The following is a 13,957-nucleotide window of genomic DNA, read 5'->3' as shown; positions in this document are numbered from 1 at the left end:
TGTTACTGGCCTTGCACCACGAGCTTTGCCACTCAACTTCTACTCGGGAATGGCGACTGCAAGCGGACTGTCAGCAGCAGATGAAGGTCTGGATGTTATATGAAACGCCAGTAATTAGCCTGATATTTTATTAGACGAGGTGATCCATAACAGGCTTCTGAACGATGAAAAGGCAATCCGCAGGCTCACTCGCAAGTTCCACGCCTACTCCGTAAAAGCGCGCCCAGCCTCCTATGCGTCCACTTCGTCGAATTTCAATGAACTACGCGATGCATTTCTGGTAGAACTAGCGCAATATCATCTGTTTTTGAGGAAAACGTCACTTCAGTGTAAGGCAGAACAGCGACAAGTGGTGGCGTATCAAGAGGAGAGGGATCGGATAGGTGAGTTTTGCTTCCCACCAGTCCTATTTTATACTGACATGATAATAGCAAACCTACACTCGCGATATAGGGATGATATTGCGACTTTGAAACAGGAACTTGAGAGAGCGCAGATCGGGAGAAAACAAAAGATCGAGTACGATGAAGTTGCCGCGAAGATAAATGCCCTTCCCACACGCGGCGAACTCGAAAAGTGAATACATCCTACTGATTCAGATGGTACAATGCGCCTGACACGCTCTCTCAGAGAAATTTCGGGGATGGAAGAAGAAATCGGTGCCCTGCAGCATGACAAGGAAGTGCAAATGTCTCTCATGAACGCCCGGCGAGAGAAGTTCGATCAGCTCATCAACGACATTAATGAGCTCCGATGGATGGGGCGTGAGGGAGGACCAGAAGATCCGGGTTCTCCTCCGGCAGACGAAGACGAGCCCGAACCTGAGCATGACAGGGTGGAGTCTGGCCTCAACCCACACGCGGTGGCGTTCGTCCCTGGAAGCGCACAAGCCACTTCACCCGCATCGCTACCCGTGCAAGATGTGGTTATGGGAACGAATGGAGAGCTGGAGGAAGGAGAGGAAGAGGATGTGATGGTGGAACACGCAGAGATTGTGGAGACTGGGAATGGAAGAAAGAAAGAGAAGAGTGCGAGAGCGAAAGACGAGTTGGAGGAAGGGGAGGCGAGCGATGGAAGTGAGCTGACGGAGCTGTCCGATTAAGGAGTTTTGGAGACCTACACTATGTTATACTACTTCCACTGTATAATGTACTATTTTCTACGTTGTGGTGTGACTTAGGCGCTCATATTCGGAGTTAACCAGAAGCGCTGGCTTCCATTTGTTTCCGCTTCGAAAGTCCTGAACGCGTCGAGATTGTGCTCGCCACCGCGTCGTAACTTGAGCTTCATTCGAATTGGATTCCCCATGGCATCGACCTCGTCAGATTGGCTGTACGAACTGCGGGGCCACCCTATATTTCAAGACGAAAATGCGGAAAGATTGTCTTTGTCTCTCCTTGCGTCGACCTCAAGTGCACTGGATAGGTCGAAGTCCACCTTCGGCGGAGCTAGTCGCCTGGATGGGTTCTCGCGAGGCCGAAGGGGAAAGATGTGCTTGAGAAGGTCGGACTTGATCGTTGCCGTTGGGAACAAGCTGCGAATTATGTCACTGATGGACGCCAAGGCTGATGAGGGAAAGGGAACGTATAAGGTGCCTCCTCTTCAGCTTTCAGCGACTCGTGACTAAACGAGCAGCAGACCCTGGACACCTCTATAATTCATTTCGAAATCCTGGAGATTGCTTTGAGTCCGACAGAGAAGATGCTAGTCATCGGTGGCGCACATCATGTTGCAGTTGTTGTACTACCCAAACCCGGATACTCCAAAATCATCTCTCCGGAGCTTAAGTGCAGGTGCGCTTTTATAGCCCCTCCTGTGGCTTTTGGATTGACCTACTTAGATGTTTTGCTATCGGGCCGTTCTTTCACTCGAGCCCCAAGGCATCTCGGTTGGCTAGGGTCGACTGGCATCCGTTTGGAGAGGGCGGCGCCTCCTTAATGGTCTTGACTGAGGACGGCACATTACGGTACGCGTTGTTCCTAACCCAGTCTTCTCTCCCTTGGGTCTAACTCTGCTGCAGAGAATACAATGTATTTGAAGATGCCGAGGAGCCAAAGCAGACTGTGAACTTGTTTCCTCCGTCATTGCGGAACTCTAGAGGGTACTCTATGGAGACCCCTCGGCGAGCAGTTGCTTTTGCCTTCGGGTGGGGAAGGGACGACTGGAGTTCACTCACGGCCTTTTGTCTAACCAACAAAGGGGAGGTGTTTTCCATGTGCCCTTTCATGCCCAAGCGAGCGTAAGGGTCCTTCACGAGCCTTTGCACTAGAACTGACTCATACGGTAGGGTATTACCTGTTTCTGTCGTGCAACAGCTCCTGAAGTCAACAGAAATGAGCCTAAAATCAGTCGTCGATGACACATCGAATCCTCAGCCTGCACTTGAAGCTAGATATCAGCAGCAGCTTAAGTATGTCAAGACTCTAGAGCGACAATTAAAGCAAGATAATAAGAACGGAAAGCGGAAGGCTGCCAGCCCGCAGAAGCTGCAATTGTCCGCGAGTGGCCCGAAAGCGGGAGAAGCAGGGTTTACGTTGCCAACAACTGTCAAATCCATGGTCGTTGCACAGGGACCATACCGCATTATCCCTGAATCTCCTGAATTGGACGATAGCATCGAGTCCGAAGCCACCGACCTCATATACCTAGTGTATGATGACGATACCTCAGATCCTCTGAACATCCTGGGTATCGCTTGGGACAATGGTAGAGTGGACATTTGCCTTGATCTGGATCGAGTGGAGGGCATGTGGATTCCCGATTCTGTAAGCTTCACGCATCTCGTGCAAAACGTTTGCTGATCTGTTTCAGGCTGTTCGCTCACAACAGGAAGCGCCATCACTTTTCTTGTACGAGACGATAGATCTCGGCATCGCTTCGGAGCTGGCATCGGTCGTCCCCTCTAAATCGACCACTCCGTATCTCGACGGCATGGACCACAACTGTCCCGTTTTTGTGCGAGATCCCGTTTATCCGGATACTCTCTATGTATACCACAACTATGGCGTGCATTGCGTCATCATTCGAAAATGGCTCTCATCCTTACGAGCTGCTCTTTCCAAAGATGGCGATGAGTTGTCCGCTGCGTTGAAGGAGGCGAAGATGAGCGAAGTGGCGTGTATGGTCAGCACAATCTCAAGTGTCTACGAGTATGTGCCCGTCCCTCTGTCGTTTACAGTGAATATCTAACAGATACAACAGACAACCGCACGATGTAACAGGACTAGTAATTGTTCATGATGTCTACCTTTCCTATGGCTTGCTGGTTATCACCTCGCCCCTCAAGTTGATCGCTTCCGAACTCAATCTTCGGGTTGACAGCCTGAGGGATTCAACGGTCGCCTCTAGTCTACCAGAGGGTCCTGGGACACCTAATAAACGTTCCCAGGCGTATGTATCACTCCTCGGCCGAGCGCCATTCCAACTCCCAGATCTCTTTACCCGAACGGACAACATTCCGGCGGCATCTGCAAAACCCGCCATCAACGATTTACGCACCTTTGGCACACAGGCAGAGGCGATCGAGATCCAGATGAGCGACTTTGCAGCCGAGGCGAACAGGGTACAAGACCGGCTTATCCTGCAGCGCAAGGAACTGGAGCGCCAGCTGGGAACACTGGTCGTGATACAGAAAAAGACAAAGGAGGTCATGCAGAATGGCGAGTCCATCCTTCAACCCAGGCTAGCGCAAGTCCTAGCCGAGCAAAAGGCGCTCCTGAAGCGTGCGGACAAGGTCCTGCAGCAGATGATGAACCACGCACAGCCGACAATTACCGAAGCAGAAGTGGAATGGATCGACGAGCTGGAACGAATGGAGCAAGAGTTTGATGGAAATGAGGATTCGCTGGTGGCGAGGCGGGACGCTGTCCAATGGCAGATCGTCTCGATTGAAGCGGAGTTGAAGCGATTAGAGGTGCAGGATGCCGTCTTGGGCAAGAGCTCAGTGAGAGAGTCTGGGATTGGCAAGTCGCAGCTCGCAGCTATTGATCAGCGTTTGAGTCTCCAGTGGGTACTTCATTCAATATGGTCTGTAACGTGCTCATCCTCTCCAGAAACAACACCCTGGTTGAGCTGAAGGATATGCTGACAGAGGTTGAAGATAATCTGGATCTGAATCCACAGGACGAGTAACTTGAGTTGATTTATATCATTGGTACCATCGTATACCATGCAACACATACTGTAATCCTATAGCAATAATGTGCAATGATGTTCTTGTGTTAGCTCAATGATATGAGACCCTTAGTCGAGATAATTTCGAGCGCGTTTGTTCTCACCAAGGCTGCTTCACCCACGCTGCCCAAGATGAATATCAGGATGGCAACAGTGCATACATCTACCTGCCTACACAATCGGACGCCCAGCTCACATATGTACAGCCCGATGACATGCAAGGCATGCAAGCCTGCAACCTCTGCAACCTTCCAGAGAACTACAACCTCAAATACTGTCTGCCCCCTTCCCCTTTCCTCGCATCCCCGTACTAACCCTCCTGCAGACATGTACCACCTCGTCACCTGGCCTCGGCTGTCCTACGTCGCCGAAGACCCCAAAGGGAGGATCGTAGGGTACATCCTAGGGAAAATGGAAGAAGACCCCAAAGACGCTCCGCACGGACACGTCACCTCCATCTCTGTCTTGCGCACCTATCGTCGTCTCGGGCTCGCGAAGCGGCTGATGATCCAGGCGCAGGAGGCGATGGCGGACTGTTATGGTGCGGATTATGTGAGCTTGCATGTGAGGAAGAGTAATAGGGCTGCTATTGGGTTGTATAGGGATACACTGGGGTTTCAGGTCAGCGAGGTCGAGAAGGGGTATTGTGAGTGGTTTACTTTGGTCGTTTGCTGGGGATGTGCTGATGGGAGGTAGATGCGGACGGAGAAGATGCGTATGGGATGCGACTTGTCCTCCATCCGTCAGAGGTTTACCCATGAGTGGTATAATGAACTTGTATCTATCCCACGTCACATCCATTACATCCCACTGCACGACGTCCACAGACCATGTCCTTGCATTTGGAGCACAAAGATTACATCTAATTGTTTCATACAGCTTAAAAATACCCTACACTTCCTCCTGCGGCTCCCTACTGAAACTCCTTCCCCTAACCTGCCGTCGAAGAGAGGTGCTTCTTCCTGTGCACCTTCCTCAGTCTCCCACTCCAAGGGTTATCTATCTCCACCGCCCCAGCGTCTAACCACACGTCTCCACCCTCCCCTCCGCCACCCTCTTCCTCCTTCCCCTCCTCCTCAGGCTCCTCACGCGCAAGACCCTCAACAGGCACCCCCTCCCACGCTTTCCGTTCCCTCTCCTCGATCCTCTTGATCGCACTGTCCGTCGTCACGGGCGTCCGGGCACTCCAGGGCAAGTCCGAGAGCTGCGTGCTGCTAGGAACGGCAGAGATAGGAGTGGTCGTGCTCCCTGTCAAACCGGTGCTGAAGTTCGGGCTTAACACTGGGATGTTGCCGTACAGATTCGCGGATGTCGGCGTCCGCGCCGAGCTGGGATAGGAAGACGGTGTTGAGGGCGCCGAATGATACTGTGTCGATGGCGGGGGAGAGTCGAGATTTATCAAGTCCGCTACTTCGGTCTCTCCCGCCGTCCTCCCTTTCTGTTCTCTCCGTCGATCCGCAGAATTCGCCCCTCCGGGACTGATGTCCCTCTGCCTAGCGAGAGTCACGGCCTCCCCAATGACGCGCACGACCTCGAGGCCCATCTCGTAGTACCCGTCGTTACTTTTCGGCTCAAACATGCCTATATGCGCTTCGATCTCGTCTTTTGCAACCTTGTTCGTTTGGGGGACGAAGTGCGGATGGGAGGGAGATGAAGAAGGTGGGAGGATGGAGAACGTTCGCTCGGTTGGGTGGAGCGCGGAGGCGGGGAGGAGGGTGTAGAAGCTGCGTTGAGCGGATTAGGTAGGTCGGATATGTGAAGATGGGGAAACGTACTCGCGGAATACGACTCCAGTGCTGATGACTAATTCCAGTCGTCTCTTTAGGCCTTTCTCGTCCCAAAGGTTCCCAACATACTGCAGATGCTCGCTTGCCCACTGCCAACCACCGGCAAGATCCTGCCGCTTGTAATATGCCGTACCCGCCGCTGCACCTGCCAAGAGAGTTCCGGCAGCGGCAGCGACATAGGTTGGGGAGATGGAAAGTGAGGAGAGCTGTTTTGTCCACGAGCTGGTGTCGAGGGGTTTGGGGGTTGGGGTGTAGGGGGGAGGGGCGAGAAGCCTCTCTTTTTCTGTTCTGGATCCTGGTCTTTGCCCTTCTGATTGCGCTCGGGCATGTTTTTGTACTTGTCCTGATGCTTGTGCCTGTGCCTGGGCTTGTGGGGACGCACCGGTTGCGGAGGTGGGGACGGGCGACGCCGCTAAGCCAAACAAGCCAAACTCAGAGGCGACAGCCTTAGCAGCATCGATATACGTGTTCATCTGGTTCATAGAGTGCTTGAAGACGTTTGGGTGTAGACCGAGGTACTGCGTGTGGGTTAGTATTTGCGCGTGCGAATGGGAGAGGGGACGTACGGGAGTGTCATATCCTATACAAGCGACAATGCGTGGCCATATCATCTTCCCTTGCCTATCTGCATCTTTTGATTCTGCCTCTCCCTCTCCCTCTGGTCCTTCCTTTCCATCTTTCGGCTTCTTATCATCCCCCATCTCCACCCCTGCAATGCCCAACAACGCGTCCGCAGCTAGCAACCCTCCCATCGAGTGCCCGCAGAGGACGACCTTGGCTCCCCCCGCCCGAAGGTTATGTGACGACTCGAGGTTCACAGTGAGTTCGGTAAGCCAGGAGACAAATCTTGCAGTCGCTTCTGCTAGGTCTCCTCGTGTCTATGTGCATCAGGGATTGAGCTTCTTCCAGTTGGAAGGTGTCAATGAGACGCACCTCATAAGAAGGGAAGACGACACATTCAACTTTTGTTCCCTGCAGCGTCTCGTTCAAGACGTGTTTTAAGCGCTCTGGGAACCCACAGAAGGTCCCGTCCGTGCCTTTGAAGCTGTTTGGTGGTGCGAGTGTGAGGTCAGAGTTCGTGTCATAACAATCGGTGATGATATTTGTTGTGTTCGTTGTCGTTGTCGTTAGAGTTTTGGTGTTAGTCGCGTTGGCGGTCGGCGTCGGAGTCAATGGGGGTGCAAAGTGGGAGGCGATTACCAATGGAGAGATGGGTAACAAAGCGGGTAAAGGGAGTGAGCGTTTGTCCTCTTTAGGGGGAGGGTTTGAGCGTCCGAGGATGCCCTGTTTGACCCATTTTGGAAAGGGGAGTACGAACCCGTGAATGAAGACGCAAAGTACGAGCTCTGGTGGTAGAGAGGACATTTGGTTGTGGGTGTGTTGAAGGGTAAAGGTGCAGTGAAGCAGGAGGAGAAGAGAGTGAATAATCTAATACAGATAGTAATCAGAGGTTCTGTTACAGCCCCTGCACCCCTTGATGGCACAGCAGAGTGAGGGGGTTATGTAATAGGCTGATGTAACGCATAGCCACTAGATCTTAAGAGTAAGGGACCATCCAAGGACGAACGTGCGTCGCTGAAAAGCGTTTGATTCGCTTATGCACTTTTCACCGATCACCGTCTTACCCTATCTGAACACCGGAGAAGGCGAAGGAATGTGTTAGGTCACGTCGACGCTTCACAAGTCTTCCTTCTACCGGCCTCTTCTCCCCGCTCCACCTTCTCCTCCTCATCTCAAGCGCTCACCACCACCCTCTCCTCCCACCCACACAATGTCCACCCAACCCCTCCTCCAACGCACCGCCCAAAAGCGCATCGCACTCCCAATCCGCGTCGAGCCAAAAGTGTTCTTCGCAAATGAGCGCACTTTCTTGTCCTGGCTCAACTTCTCCGTCGTCTTGGGCGGGTTGGCCGTCGGCTTGCTCAATTTTGGCGATAGAGTGGGCAAGATCAGCGCGGGGTTATTCAGTGTTGTGGGTGAGTCAATATCGCTTTTATATTTGTATCTTGTGATATCCGGTTCCATCGCATTCCACCCCTCCATCATACATCCTCTTCCTTTCACTGCAACGCTGATACACATCACTAACCCCCTGCAGCCGTATCAATAATGATTTATGCCCTCTCCGTTTACCACTGGCGTGCAGCTGCGATCCGCAAACGCGCCGGAGGACCATACGATGACCGTCTCGGACCCGTACGTCCCTATCTCCCTCTCCCATGAGCCTTCATCGTGCTCATCGATTATTTGTAGACAATACTCTGTGTCTTCTTGCTCGGTACGCCGAATTGTCAACCTCTAGTAAATCTACTGACAACGTTAAAGCGGCCATTATCACTAACTTCGTCCTCCGGTTCACCGACTCCAATTGATCCTATCTCTATCCCTATCGCTGTCGCTGTTTATCAAGCATGCGACCCGCCGTATTTGGCAGGCACGGACCTCAAGTCTGGATGCGAGGGGTTGTGCCATGTGATAGGGGTCGAGGGTCATGCGGTCACTTGCGAGCGTGCTGGCAACAAGGACATCTAGTAAAAAAAGGTACATCTTGTAGCTCTATGGTACATGTTTCTTGAGATGTGTTGTGTTGCATCACAGCATGCGATATGCAACGCAGGCACGCTGAGAGGGAGGTCGGTCTTCTGGTGTGGTGGTCCGATGTGGATGTGAGCTACCAGCCACTTGCTAGCTCCGGGTATCCCTGGACTGTATGCGCCTGCTAAAACCACCGACCGGCGATATTCTATCTCTGTCACGAGGCATACACTCCAATCAATGAAACTTCTACTCTCCTTTATACACCGGCCTTCTCCCCTCCTTGAAAGCCTCCAACCCTTCCAGTCGATCCTTCGACCCTAAAAGAGGCTCATAACACGCTCGCTCAAAGTCAAGTCCGGAGGAGAGGGAGAGCTCGGGTGAACGCGAGATGGAGCGTTTTGCAGCTTGGAGTGCTAGGGGTGCTGGGACGCAAACTGGATTAAGAGGGGGGAGGGAACTGACACCTGTGGGGCGTACCGTTCTTGACTATCTCCTCTGCCAGCAGGAGGGACCTTTCATATCCCGTTTGCCCGGCTTCGGAAAGATGGTCCACAACCCCTACACGAAGTACATAACACACGATCAACCTCGACCACGTAGATACAGCACACAGCTATCCAATAACGTACCGTAAGCATGCGCCTCCCGGGCACTCATTTTCCGCGCAGTGAAGACAAGCTCTTTAGCCTTTGTGATCCCCAGCAAGCGGGCTAACCGCTGTGTGCCCCCAAAGCCAGGGATGATACCGAGCGCCGTTTCGGGCAGCCCGATGTTTTTGGCTTCATTGCCTAGGGGTCTGATGAGCGGGTTAGTGGGAGGAGCGGGAGGTACGGACGGGCTATACGGAAATCGCACACTAGTGCGAGCTCGAGACCTCCACCGAGAGCAGGGCCGTCGATAGCTGCGTCTCTTATAAGTACTGTACGCAATCTACAAAATGTTGAGAGTGCATACCGGCGATCGTCGGGCACTCCAGTTCCTCGAGGACACCAAGTGTCTCCCGCCCGGTGGACAGGAAGAGGTGCACATCTCGGGGTGTCATACTACGTCTTTCTGCTAGGTCTGCGCCGGCACAGAACATCCGAGGAGATGCAGAACGGAGGATAAGCAGGCGGGTACTGGGAAGTGTCAGTCGCGCGCTGAGAGAAGGAAAGTGGAGAAGAAGCGCACCTCGGATCCTGTCGCACTGCTTCCAAGCTCTCACGGATGTTCTACCAGGTTCCTATTCAGGACCTCGGATGTACAGCAAGAAGAAACGAACCCGGAGCATGAGACGCGATATGGCGTTATATGTCTTGGGCTTGTTGAGTACTAGACATGTGACACCTGGGATGGTTGAGGGCTCGAGGTAGGCTTCTTGGGAGGTGGTGGAGAGACGTCTTGTAAAAGGTTGGATTGTGATGGGTATACGGCGTGTGAGGTAGAACATCCTAGATAGATAGCAGGGAGTTAAGCGGAGTGTCCAGTTCAGCAGAGAAGAGGCAGAGAGCTCACGTACTCGTTCAGGAGTCACCTCAGGGCCGTCCAGAATGCGGGGTAAAATCGGCAGCAAACACCGGACAGCCGCAAAAGATAAAAATGAAATCCACGTGCTTCTTCTCCTTCACATCTTTCATGTTCTCTTGCAGTCGTACGACATCATGTCGCCCAATACTGATCTCTTTCCGTCTTGCAAATGTCGGCGGTGACATATCACACTCTGGCGGCTTCGTACGGCATATGTCTGGCCGTAGGAAACTGCGAATCAGGGAACGGCGAGCTCCGCTGGTCCCCAACTTTTCCGCTGAAGGGAGGAAGAGCTCGATCCTCTTGGACGAGCCGAATCCTATACTCAACCCCGAGCTTTTTCGGATCACGAAAGGAACACACAACGCCTTTGATGGGATTGATCTGGAGAAGACTGGACTGCCTGAAGAAAAGACTGCAGATCTGTCAGCTCTGTTGCAGGAAGATACATTTGACCAGGACCCTTTTCGTGAGCTCTACGCACGCTGCCATTCTCACCTGCTAAGATCTAGCAGTGAAGATGCTTTCTTCGCCACTCCGGAGAGAAACCATATCTTCCCGATATCTTCCTACGGGTATGTGTCGTTCTTTGTCTACCATGCCGATGTCGATCCTCAAAGGCCAACAGACTTCATGATCCGGCTTCGTCTCGCGCGCCCAGCAAGCATGGAGAACCTGCTATATTGGTATCCCGTATCTTCCAGTTATGACCGCGCAACCCAGGATGAATCGGTAGGCGGGAGCTGGTACATCGTCTGCTGGAAAGAAGCCATGGACTTCTTCCGGCTCAGACATGGGAAGAAACCCCCGATGGCGTAGGTCGCCTTTCCTTTTGCTGCACACAAGCTGACATCACCTCAGTGTACCGGAAAGCGCACGAGCACATCGGTTTCTCTCGGAACAGGTGTATGAGACCCTCCAACTGGCTGTACTTGAAGAACTCGAAGAGCTCAGGAAGAGGATCGGGAACCCCTCTGATACGTACCGACCTCTTGTCCGCCGGTTGACGAGGAACGAGCTACGAGCACTCCGGAATGGCGAAAAGGTCGACCTTCCTGATGCAGCAGCTGTCATCATGGCCGCCAAGGTGAACCCCCGCAATAAGGCTTTGGCACAGGCGGACGAGTCGGCCCCAAGTACGTCCCACGAGCCGGCTGTGAGCATAGAGACACAACGACCAAAACTGCCTGTGGCGACCATGGTCTATACTTCCCCTGATATTGGCCTTCCAAGGCGGCCGGTGCCTATCTGCAACAGTATTATTTTATTTCCTGAAGTTGACAAGCGGCAAGAACTGCTATCTCTACTCGGTAACATCCTCAAAATCGAACGCAACGCGAAGGGTCGTGCGGGCGATGCGCCCTCCTCGGGGAAACAGAGCGACGAGGGGGAGAAGGCATCTCACGCGTATCTTATCAACCTGGATCGGAGTGCTTCGAGGCGGGCGAGCACAGTGCCCCTTCTTATCGCATTATGGAGGATGCGTCTGTGGCATGGACAAGGATGGACGGTGGACGGAAGCGGGTCACTTCGGCCTCAGCAAAGTGACGAGAGTGCGCTGGGCGAAGATAAAAGCGGGAATGGGAGCAATGTAACCGACTGAGATGATGCGGATTGAGTGTTATTACAACCGTGTCTATGCCTCGACCGCCATGGCATCAACTGCCAGTGCAACACCCTTCGCAGGCCCGAGCACTTCCTTGCCCTCCCAGAAGCGTGGCAGCTCGTTGCCAGGCACGAATAAGCGCTCAACACCCTCTTTCGTGATCACGCACATACGGATCACACCTCCAGACGAGCCATCGCGGGACATGGCCAGAGAAAGCGCTTCGTCAGAGTCAGCAGCCAGTACTCGTGCAAAGGTTTGGCAACCCACTATTCCTTACAAACTCCACTGTCTGGTCTCGGTTCCACCCCTCCTGGTAGGTAGCATCACAGTATCCATATACGTAGGTCGAACCAGATCCTGCATATAATGTTCACACTTCAATGTAATAGTATACCAGCGCATACATACCTCCAATTGCCCATGGTTGCCTGAACAGCCCTCCGCCCAGGGGGATGTTGTACACACTTGGCCCGACCTCCTTGTCCCACCCAGCGACGATGATGCCGGCAGAGAGGTTGTCCTTGTTCTCGTAACACAGTTTTTGGAAGAGCTCAGCAGCGGCATGAACAGGTGGTGCGCTCCCATATTGCTGCCTGCAGAATAGATTCAGCAGGAGTCTGAAGCATGCGTGGAGTAATTGCATACATATACATCTGCAGGTAGTAATGGACGATGTCCGCCACAGCTTGGGTGTCTGCAGCAGAACCCGAGCGGCAGCAATATACCCGGTCATGCACATATGTCAATTTATCAGTAACACGGTTGGCCTGCAATGTGTATTAGCTGAATGCTTGGGTCACTGATTCGGTGACGCGTACAATGTAGCTGCCGGTCGTTGTGCGACTGTCCGCGCCAATGACCACACCGTCCGTGAACTGAACCGCCATGATGGAAGTCTTTGGACATTATCAGTATCCCTTCTTCGAAATATAATTCCTAGACTCACTCCGAGGTTGACCTCCCCCTTCTTCAATACTTGCATATCAACAGTGTTCATGGTGGGCAAGAGCAGAGAAGCGTACGAATGTGGCCGGAAGCAATCCAAGGGACGCGCACGCCCATATGTGAGCGTGTATGCGCGCGTTCATCCAAGCAACATCTGTGTCCACAGGCCACTTCCGCACTCACACGACTCGTTTAGTTCTCTCTTTTCTAGTCTCTTTTTTCGCTCTCTATGGCTCCGCCGCAGCTTGTCGCCAACTATGAGCGCTTGAAAGCAGCGTTTGGTAGCCCACATGCGGATCAGAAGTCTATTGGCCAGTTGCTGCTTCAGCTGAAGGTACGACCTCTGCATCCTATTTGCCATGTCAGCTGTTAATGCCGTCTCCAGATTGCTCTCACTGAAGCTCGTCTTCTCATTCCTGGATCAAATTCGAGCTTGGAAGATCTCGTGATCACTCGTGAGTTATATAGACGAAGGCGCTCGAAGCTGGCGTTGATTCCGGTGCAGGGGATGTACTAGAAATGGGCGCTTTCTGGAGTGTCCGCAATAAGGACATCCCCGCATTTGATCGCTACTTCTCGCAATTACAGACTTTCTACCTTGACTTCCGGTAGGCATGATCCATTCTCATCATCTCTGTCATAGCTCTGACTCTGGTCGCAGCAGCCAACTTCCTCCATCACCTCGCGAATATCCCCTGATTGGCCTTAACCTTATCCGTCTCCTTACTCAAAACCGCATTGGTGACTTCCACACCACGCTCGAAACCTTACCTCCGAACATTTTGGGCGAGAATCCGTTCATACAACATCCTGTACATCTAGAGAGATGGCTCATGGAGGGGAGCTACAATAAGGTGTGGCAGGAGCGGGAGGCGGCGCCGAGCGAGGAGTACAAGTTCTTTGTGGACAGCCTCATGGAGACGATACGGTGGGTTCAGTGATTCGCAACAGATGCTTCGGTATTGACGTCGTTACAGACGAGAGATTGCGAGCTGTGAGGAGAAGGCTTACGACAGCCTTCCCCTGTCAGATGCGATGAACCTCCTCTTCTTCACCAAGCCGTCCGATCTCATGATCTTTGCCCAAGAGGTAAGGCTACTATTTGATGTTTTTTGGTACATGCCTGACAGTGCTGCCCATAGCGAGGATGGAATGTCGACCCAACTACGCAAGCCATTCACTTTGCACGGAAAGCGGAGGAGACCATCGAGATACCTAAAGAGAAGATTATCATCAACTCTCTGGCCTACGCGAAGGAGCTAGAGCAGATAGTGTAGAGTACAAATACAACCATGTTGGTGCACACTTTCACTCCATCGGCGCCCAAATTCCGTCGGCCAATTTCGGAAGCGGGGTAAAGTAAATCCTGTCCCTGAACACGTGATTTCTACACGCCAAG

General features: G+C 52.7%; 8 protein-coding genes across 8 annotated transcripts; 5 read left to right on the top strand and 3 right to left on the bottom strand.

Annotated features, from left to right (window-relative positions):
• Positions 1-49: 49 nt before the first annotated feature.
• On the top strand, positions 50-1,102 carry DACRYDRAFT_113259 (uncharacterized protein; the record flags this gene model as incomplete). The annotated part of the gene is made up of 4 exons (XM_040769598.1): positions 50-86; positions 135-383; positions 432-576; positions 631-1,102. 4 exons carry the CDS (start codon positions 50-52, stop codon positions 1,100-1,102), a joined length of 903 nt encoding a protein of 300 aa, XP_040633487.1.
• A 357-nt stretch (positions 1,103-1,459) lies between these two features.
• Positions 1,460-4,117, top strand: DACRYDRAFT_61384 (uncharacterized protein). The gene is made up of 8 exons (XM_040775669.1): positions 1,460-1,591; positions 1,639-1,793; positions 1,841-1,966; positions 2,021-2,239; positions 2,288-2,765; positions 2,812-3,149; positions 3,202-4,002; positions 4,058-4,117. The coding sequence occupies exons 1-8, from the start codon at positions 1,490-1,492 to the stop codon at positions 4,068-4,070; spliced, it is 2,232 nt and encodes a 743-aa protein (XP_040633486.1). The 5' UTR covers positions 1,460-1,489; the 3' UTR covers positions 4,071-4,117.
• A 200-nt stretch (positions 4,118-4,317) lies between these two features.
• DACRYDRAFT_113257 (acyl-CoA N-acyltransferase) lies at positions 4,318-4,977 on the top strand (the record flags this gene model as incomplete). The annotated part of the gene is made up of 4 exons (XM_040769597.1): positions 4,318-4,326; positions 4,380-4,449; positions 4,499-4,819; positions 4,870-4,977. The coding sequence occupies 4 exons, from the start codon at positions 4,318-4,320 to the stop codon at positions 4,932-4,934; spliced, it is 465 nt and encodes a 154-aa protein (XP_040633485.1). The 3' UTR covers positions 4,935-4,977.
• A 700-nt stretch (positions 4,978-5,677) lies between these two features.
• DACRYDRAFT_29757 (uncharacterized protein) lies at positions 5,678-7,325 on the bottom strand (the record flags this gene model as incomplete). The annotated part of the gene is made up of 6 exons (XM_040774322.1): positions 5,678-5,897; positions 5,949-6,478; positions 6,527-6,604; positions 6,668-6,838; positions 6,894-7,005; positions 7,279-7,325. Coding segments are annotated over 6 exons (1,158 nt in total), but the record flags the coding sequence as incomplete, so codon positions are not given.
• Positions 7,326-7,733: 408 nt separating this feature from the next.
• DACRYDRAFT_92523 (ClpP/crotonase) lies at positions 7,734-9,927 on the bottom strand (the record flags this gene model as incomplete). The annotated part of the gene is made up of 10 exons (XM_040777082.1): positions 7,734-7,936; positions 8,059-8,156; positions 8,214-8,238; positions 8,286-8,920; positions 8,976-9,056; positions 9,128-9,286; positions 9,334-9,399; positions 9,453-9,616; positions 9,669-9,709; positions 9,760-9,927. 7 exons carry the CDS (start codon positions 9,925-9,927, stop codon positions 8,745-8,747), a joined length of 855 nt encoding a protein of 284 aa, XP_040633483.1. The 3' UTR covers positions 7,734-7,936; positions 8,059-8,156; positions 8,214-8,238; positions 8,286-8,744.
• A 290-nt stretch (positions 9,928-10,217) lies between these two features.
• On the top strand, positions 10,218-11,607 carry DACRYDRAFT_103533 (uncharacterized protein; the record flags this gene model as incomplete). Its single annotated transcript, XM_040767773.1, has 4 exons — positions 10,218-10,473; positions 10,520-10,579; positions 10,633-10,819; positions 10,866-11,607. 4 exons carry the CDS (start codon positions 10,218-10,220, stop codon positions 11,605-11,607), a joined length of 1,245 nt encoding a protein of 414 aa, XP_040633482.1.
• On the bottom strand, positions 11,606-12,608 carry DACRYDRAFT_74098 (20S proteasome subunit). Its single transcript, XM_040776050.1, has 6 exons — positions 12,560-12,608; positions 12,432-12,509; positions 12,259-12,380; positions 12,022-12,206; positions 11,881-11,970; positions 11,606-11,831 (listed from the first exon to the last, which is right to left on the bottom strand). The coding sequence occupies exons 1-6, from the start codon at positions 12,593-12,595 to the stop codon at positions 11,641-11,643; spliced, it is 702 nt and encodes a 233-aa protein (XP_040633481.1). The 5' UTR covers positions 12,596-12,608; the 3' UTR covers positions 11,606-11,640.
• Positions 12,609-12,732: 124 nt separating this feature from the next.
• Positions 12,733-13,847, top strand: DACRYDRAFT_61370 (uncharacterized protein). Its single transcript, XM_040775668.1, has 6 exons — positions 12,733-12,892; positions 12,944-13,013; positions 13,064-13,166; positions 13,220-13,486; positions 13,536-13,647; positions 13,701-13,847. Exons 1-6 carry the CDS (start codon positions 12,788-12,790, stop codon positions 13,833-13,835), a joined length of 792 nt encoding a protein of 263 aa, XP_040633480.1. The 5' UTR covers positions 12,733-12,787; the 3' UTR covers positions 13,836-13,847.
• The last annotated feature ends 110 nt before the right edge of the window (positions 13,848-13,957 follow it).

This window comes from Dacryopinax primogenitus (assembly GCF_000292625.1).
Source record: "Dacryopinax primogenitus strain DJM-731 SS1 chromosome Unknown DACRYscaffold_1, whole genome shotgun sequence".
NCBI lineage: Eukaryota > Fungi > Basidiomycota > Dacrymycetes > Dacrymycetales > Dacrymycetaceae > Dacryopinax > Dacryopinax primogenitus.
Note: the sequence above shows the minus strand (reverse complement) of the source record. Positions and strands in the feature narration are given on the sequence as shown.

What these genes read in the sequence shown, in the direction of transcription:
- DACRYDRAFT_61384 (XM_040775669.1), top strand. Translation starts at nt 1,490, where the DNA reads ATGTGCTTGAGAAGGTCGGACTTGATCGTTGCCGTTGGGAACAAGCTG. An exon ending in TCTCCGGAGCTTAAGTGCAG is followed by an intron (nt 1,794 to 1,840) that starts GTGCGCTTTTAT and finishes TGACCTACTTAG; the next exon opens with ATGTTTTGCTATCGGGCCGT. An exon ending in GCATGTGGATTCCCGATTCT is followed by an intron (nt 2,766 to 2,811) that starts GTAAGCTTCACG and finishes GATCTGTTTCAG; the next exon opens with GCTGTTCGCTCACAACAGGA.
- DACRYDRAFT_74098 (XM_040776050.1), bottom strand. Translation starts at nt 12,595, where the DNA reads ATGCAAGTATTGAAGAAGGGGGAGGTCAACCTCGGA. An exon ending in GCAACCATGGGCAATTGGAG is followed by an intron (nt 11,971 to 12,021) that starts GTATGTATGCGC and finishes CATTATATGCAG; the next exon opens with GATCTGGTTCGACCTACGTA. An exon ending in AGTGGAGTTTGTAAGGAATA is followed by an intron (nt 11,832 to 11,880) that starts GTGGGTTGCCAA and finishes ACTCTGACGAAG; the next exon opens with CGCTTTCTCTGGCCATGTCC.
- DACRYDRAFT_61370 (XM_040775668.1), top strand. Translation starts at nt 12,788, where the DNA reads ATGGCTCCGCCGCAGCTTGTCGCCAACTATGAGCGCTTGAAAGCAGCG. An exon ending in AGTTGCTGCTTCAGCTGAAG is followed by an intron (nt 12,893 to 12,943) that starts GTACGACCTCTG and finishes TGCCGTCTCCAG; the next exon opens with ATTGCTCTCACTGAAGCTCG. An exon ending in AGCCTCATGGAGACGATACG is followed by an intron (nt 13,487 to 13,535) that starts GTGGGTTCAGTG and finishes ACGTCGTTACAG; the next exon opens with ACGAGAGATTGCGAGCTGTG.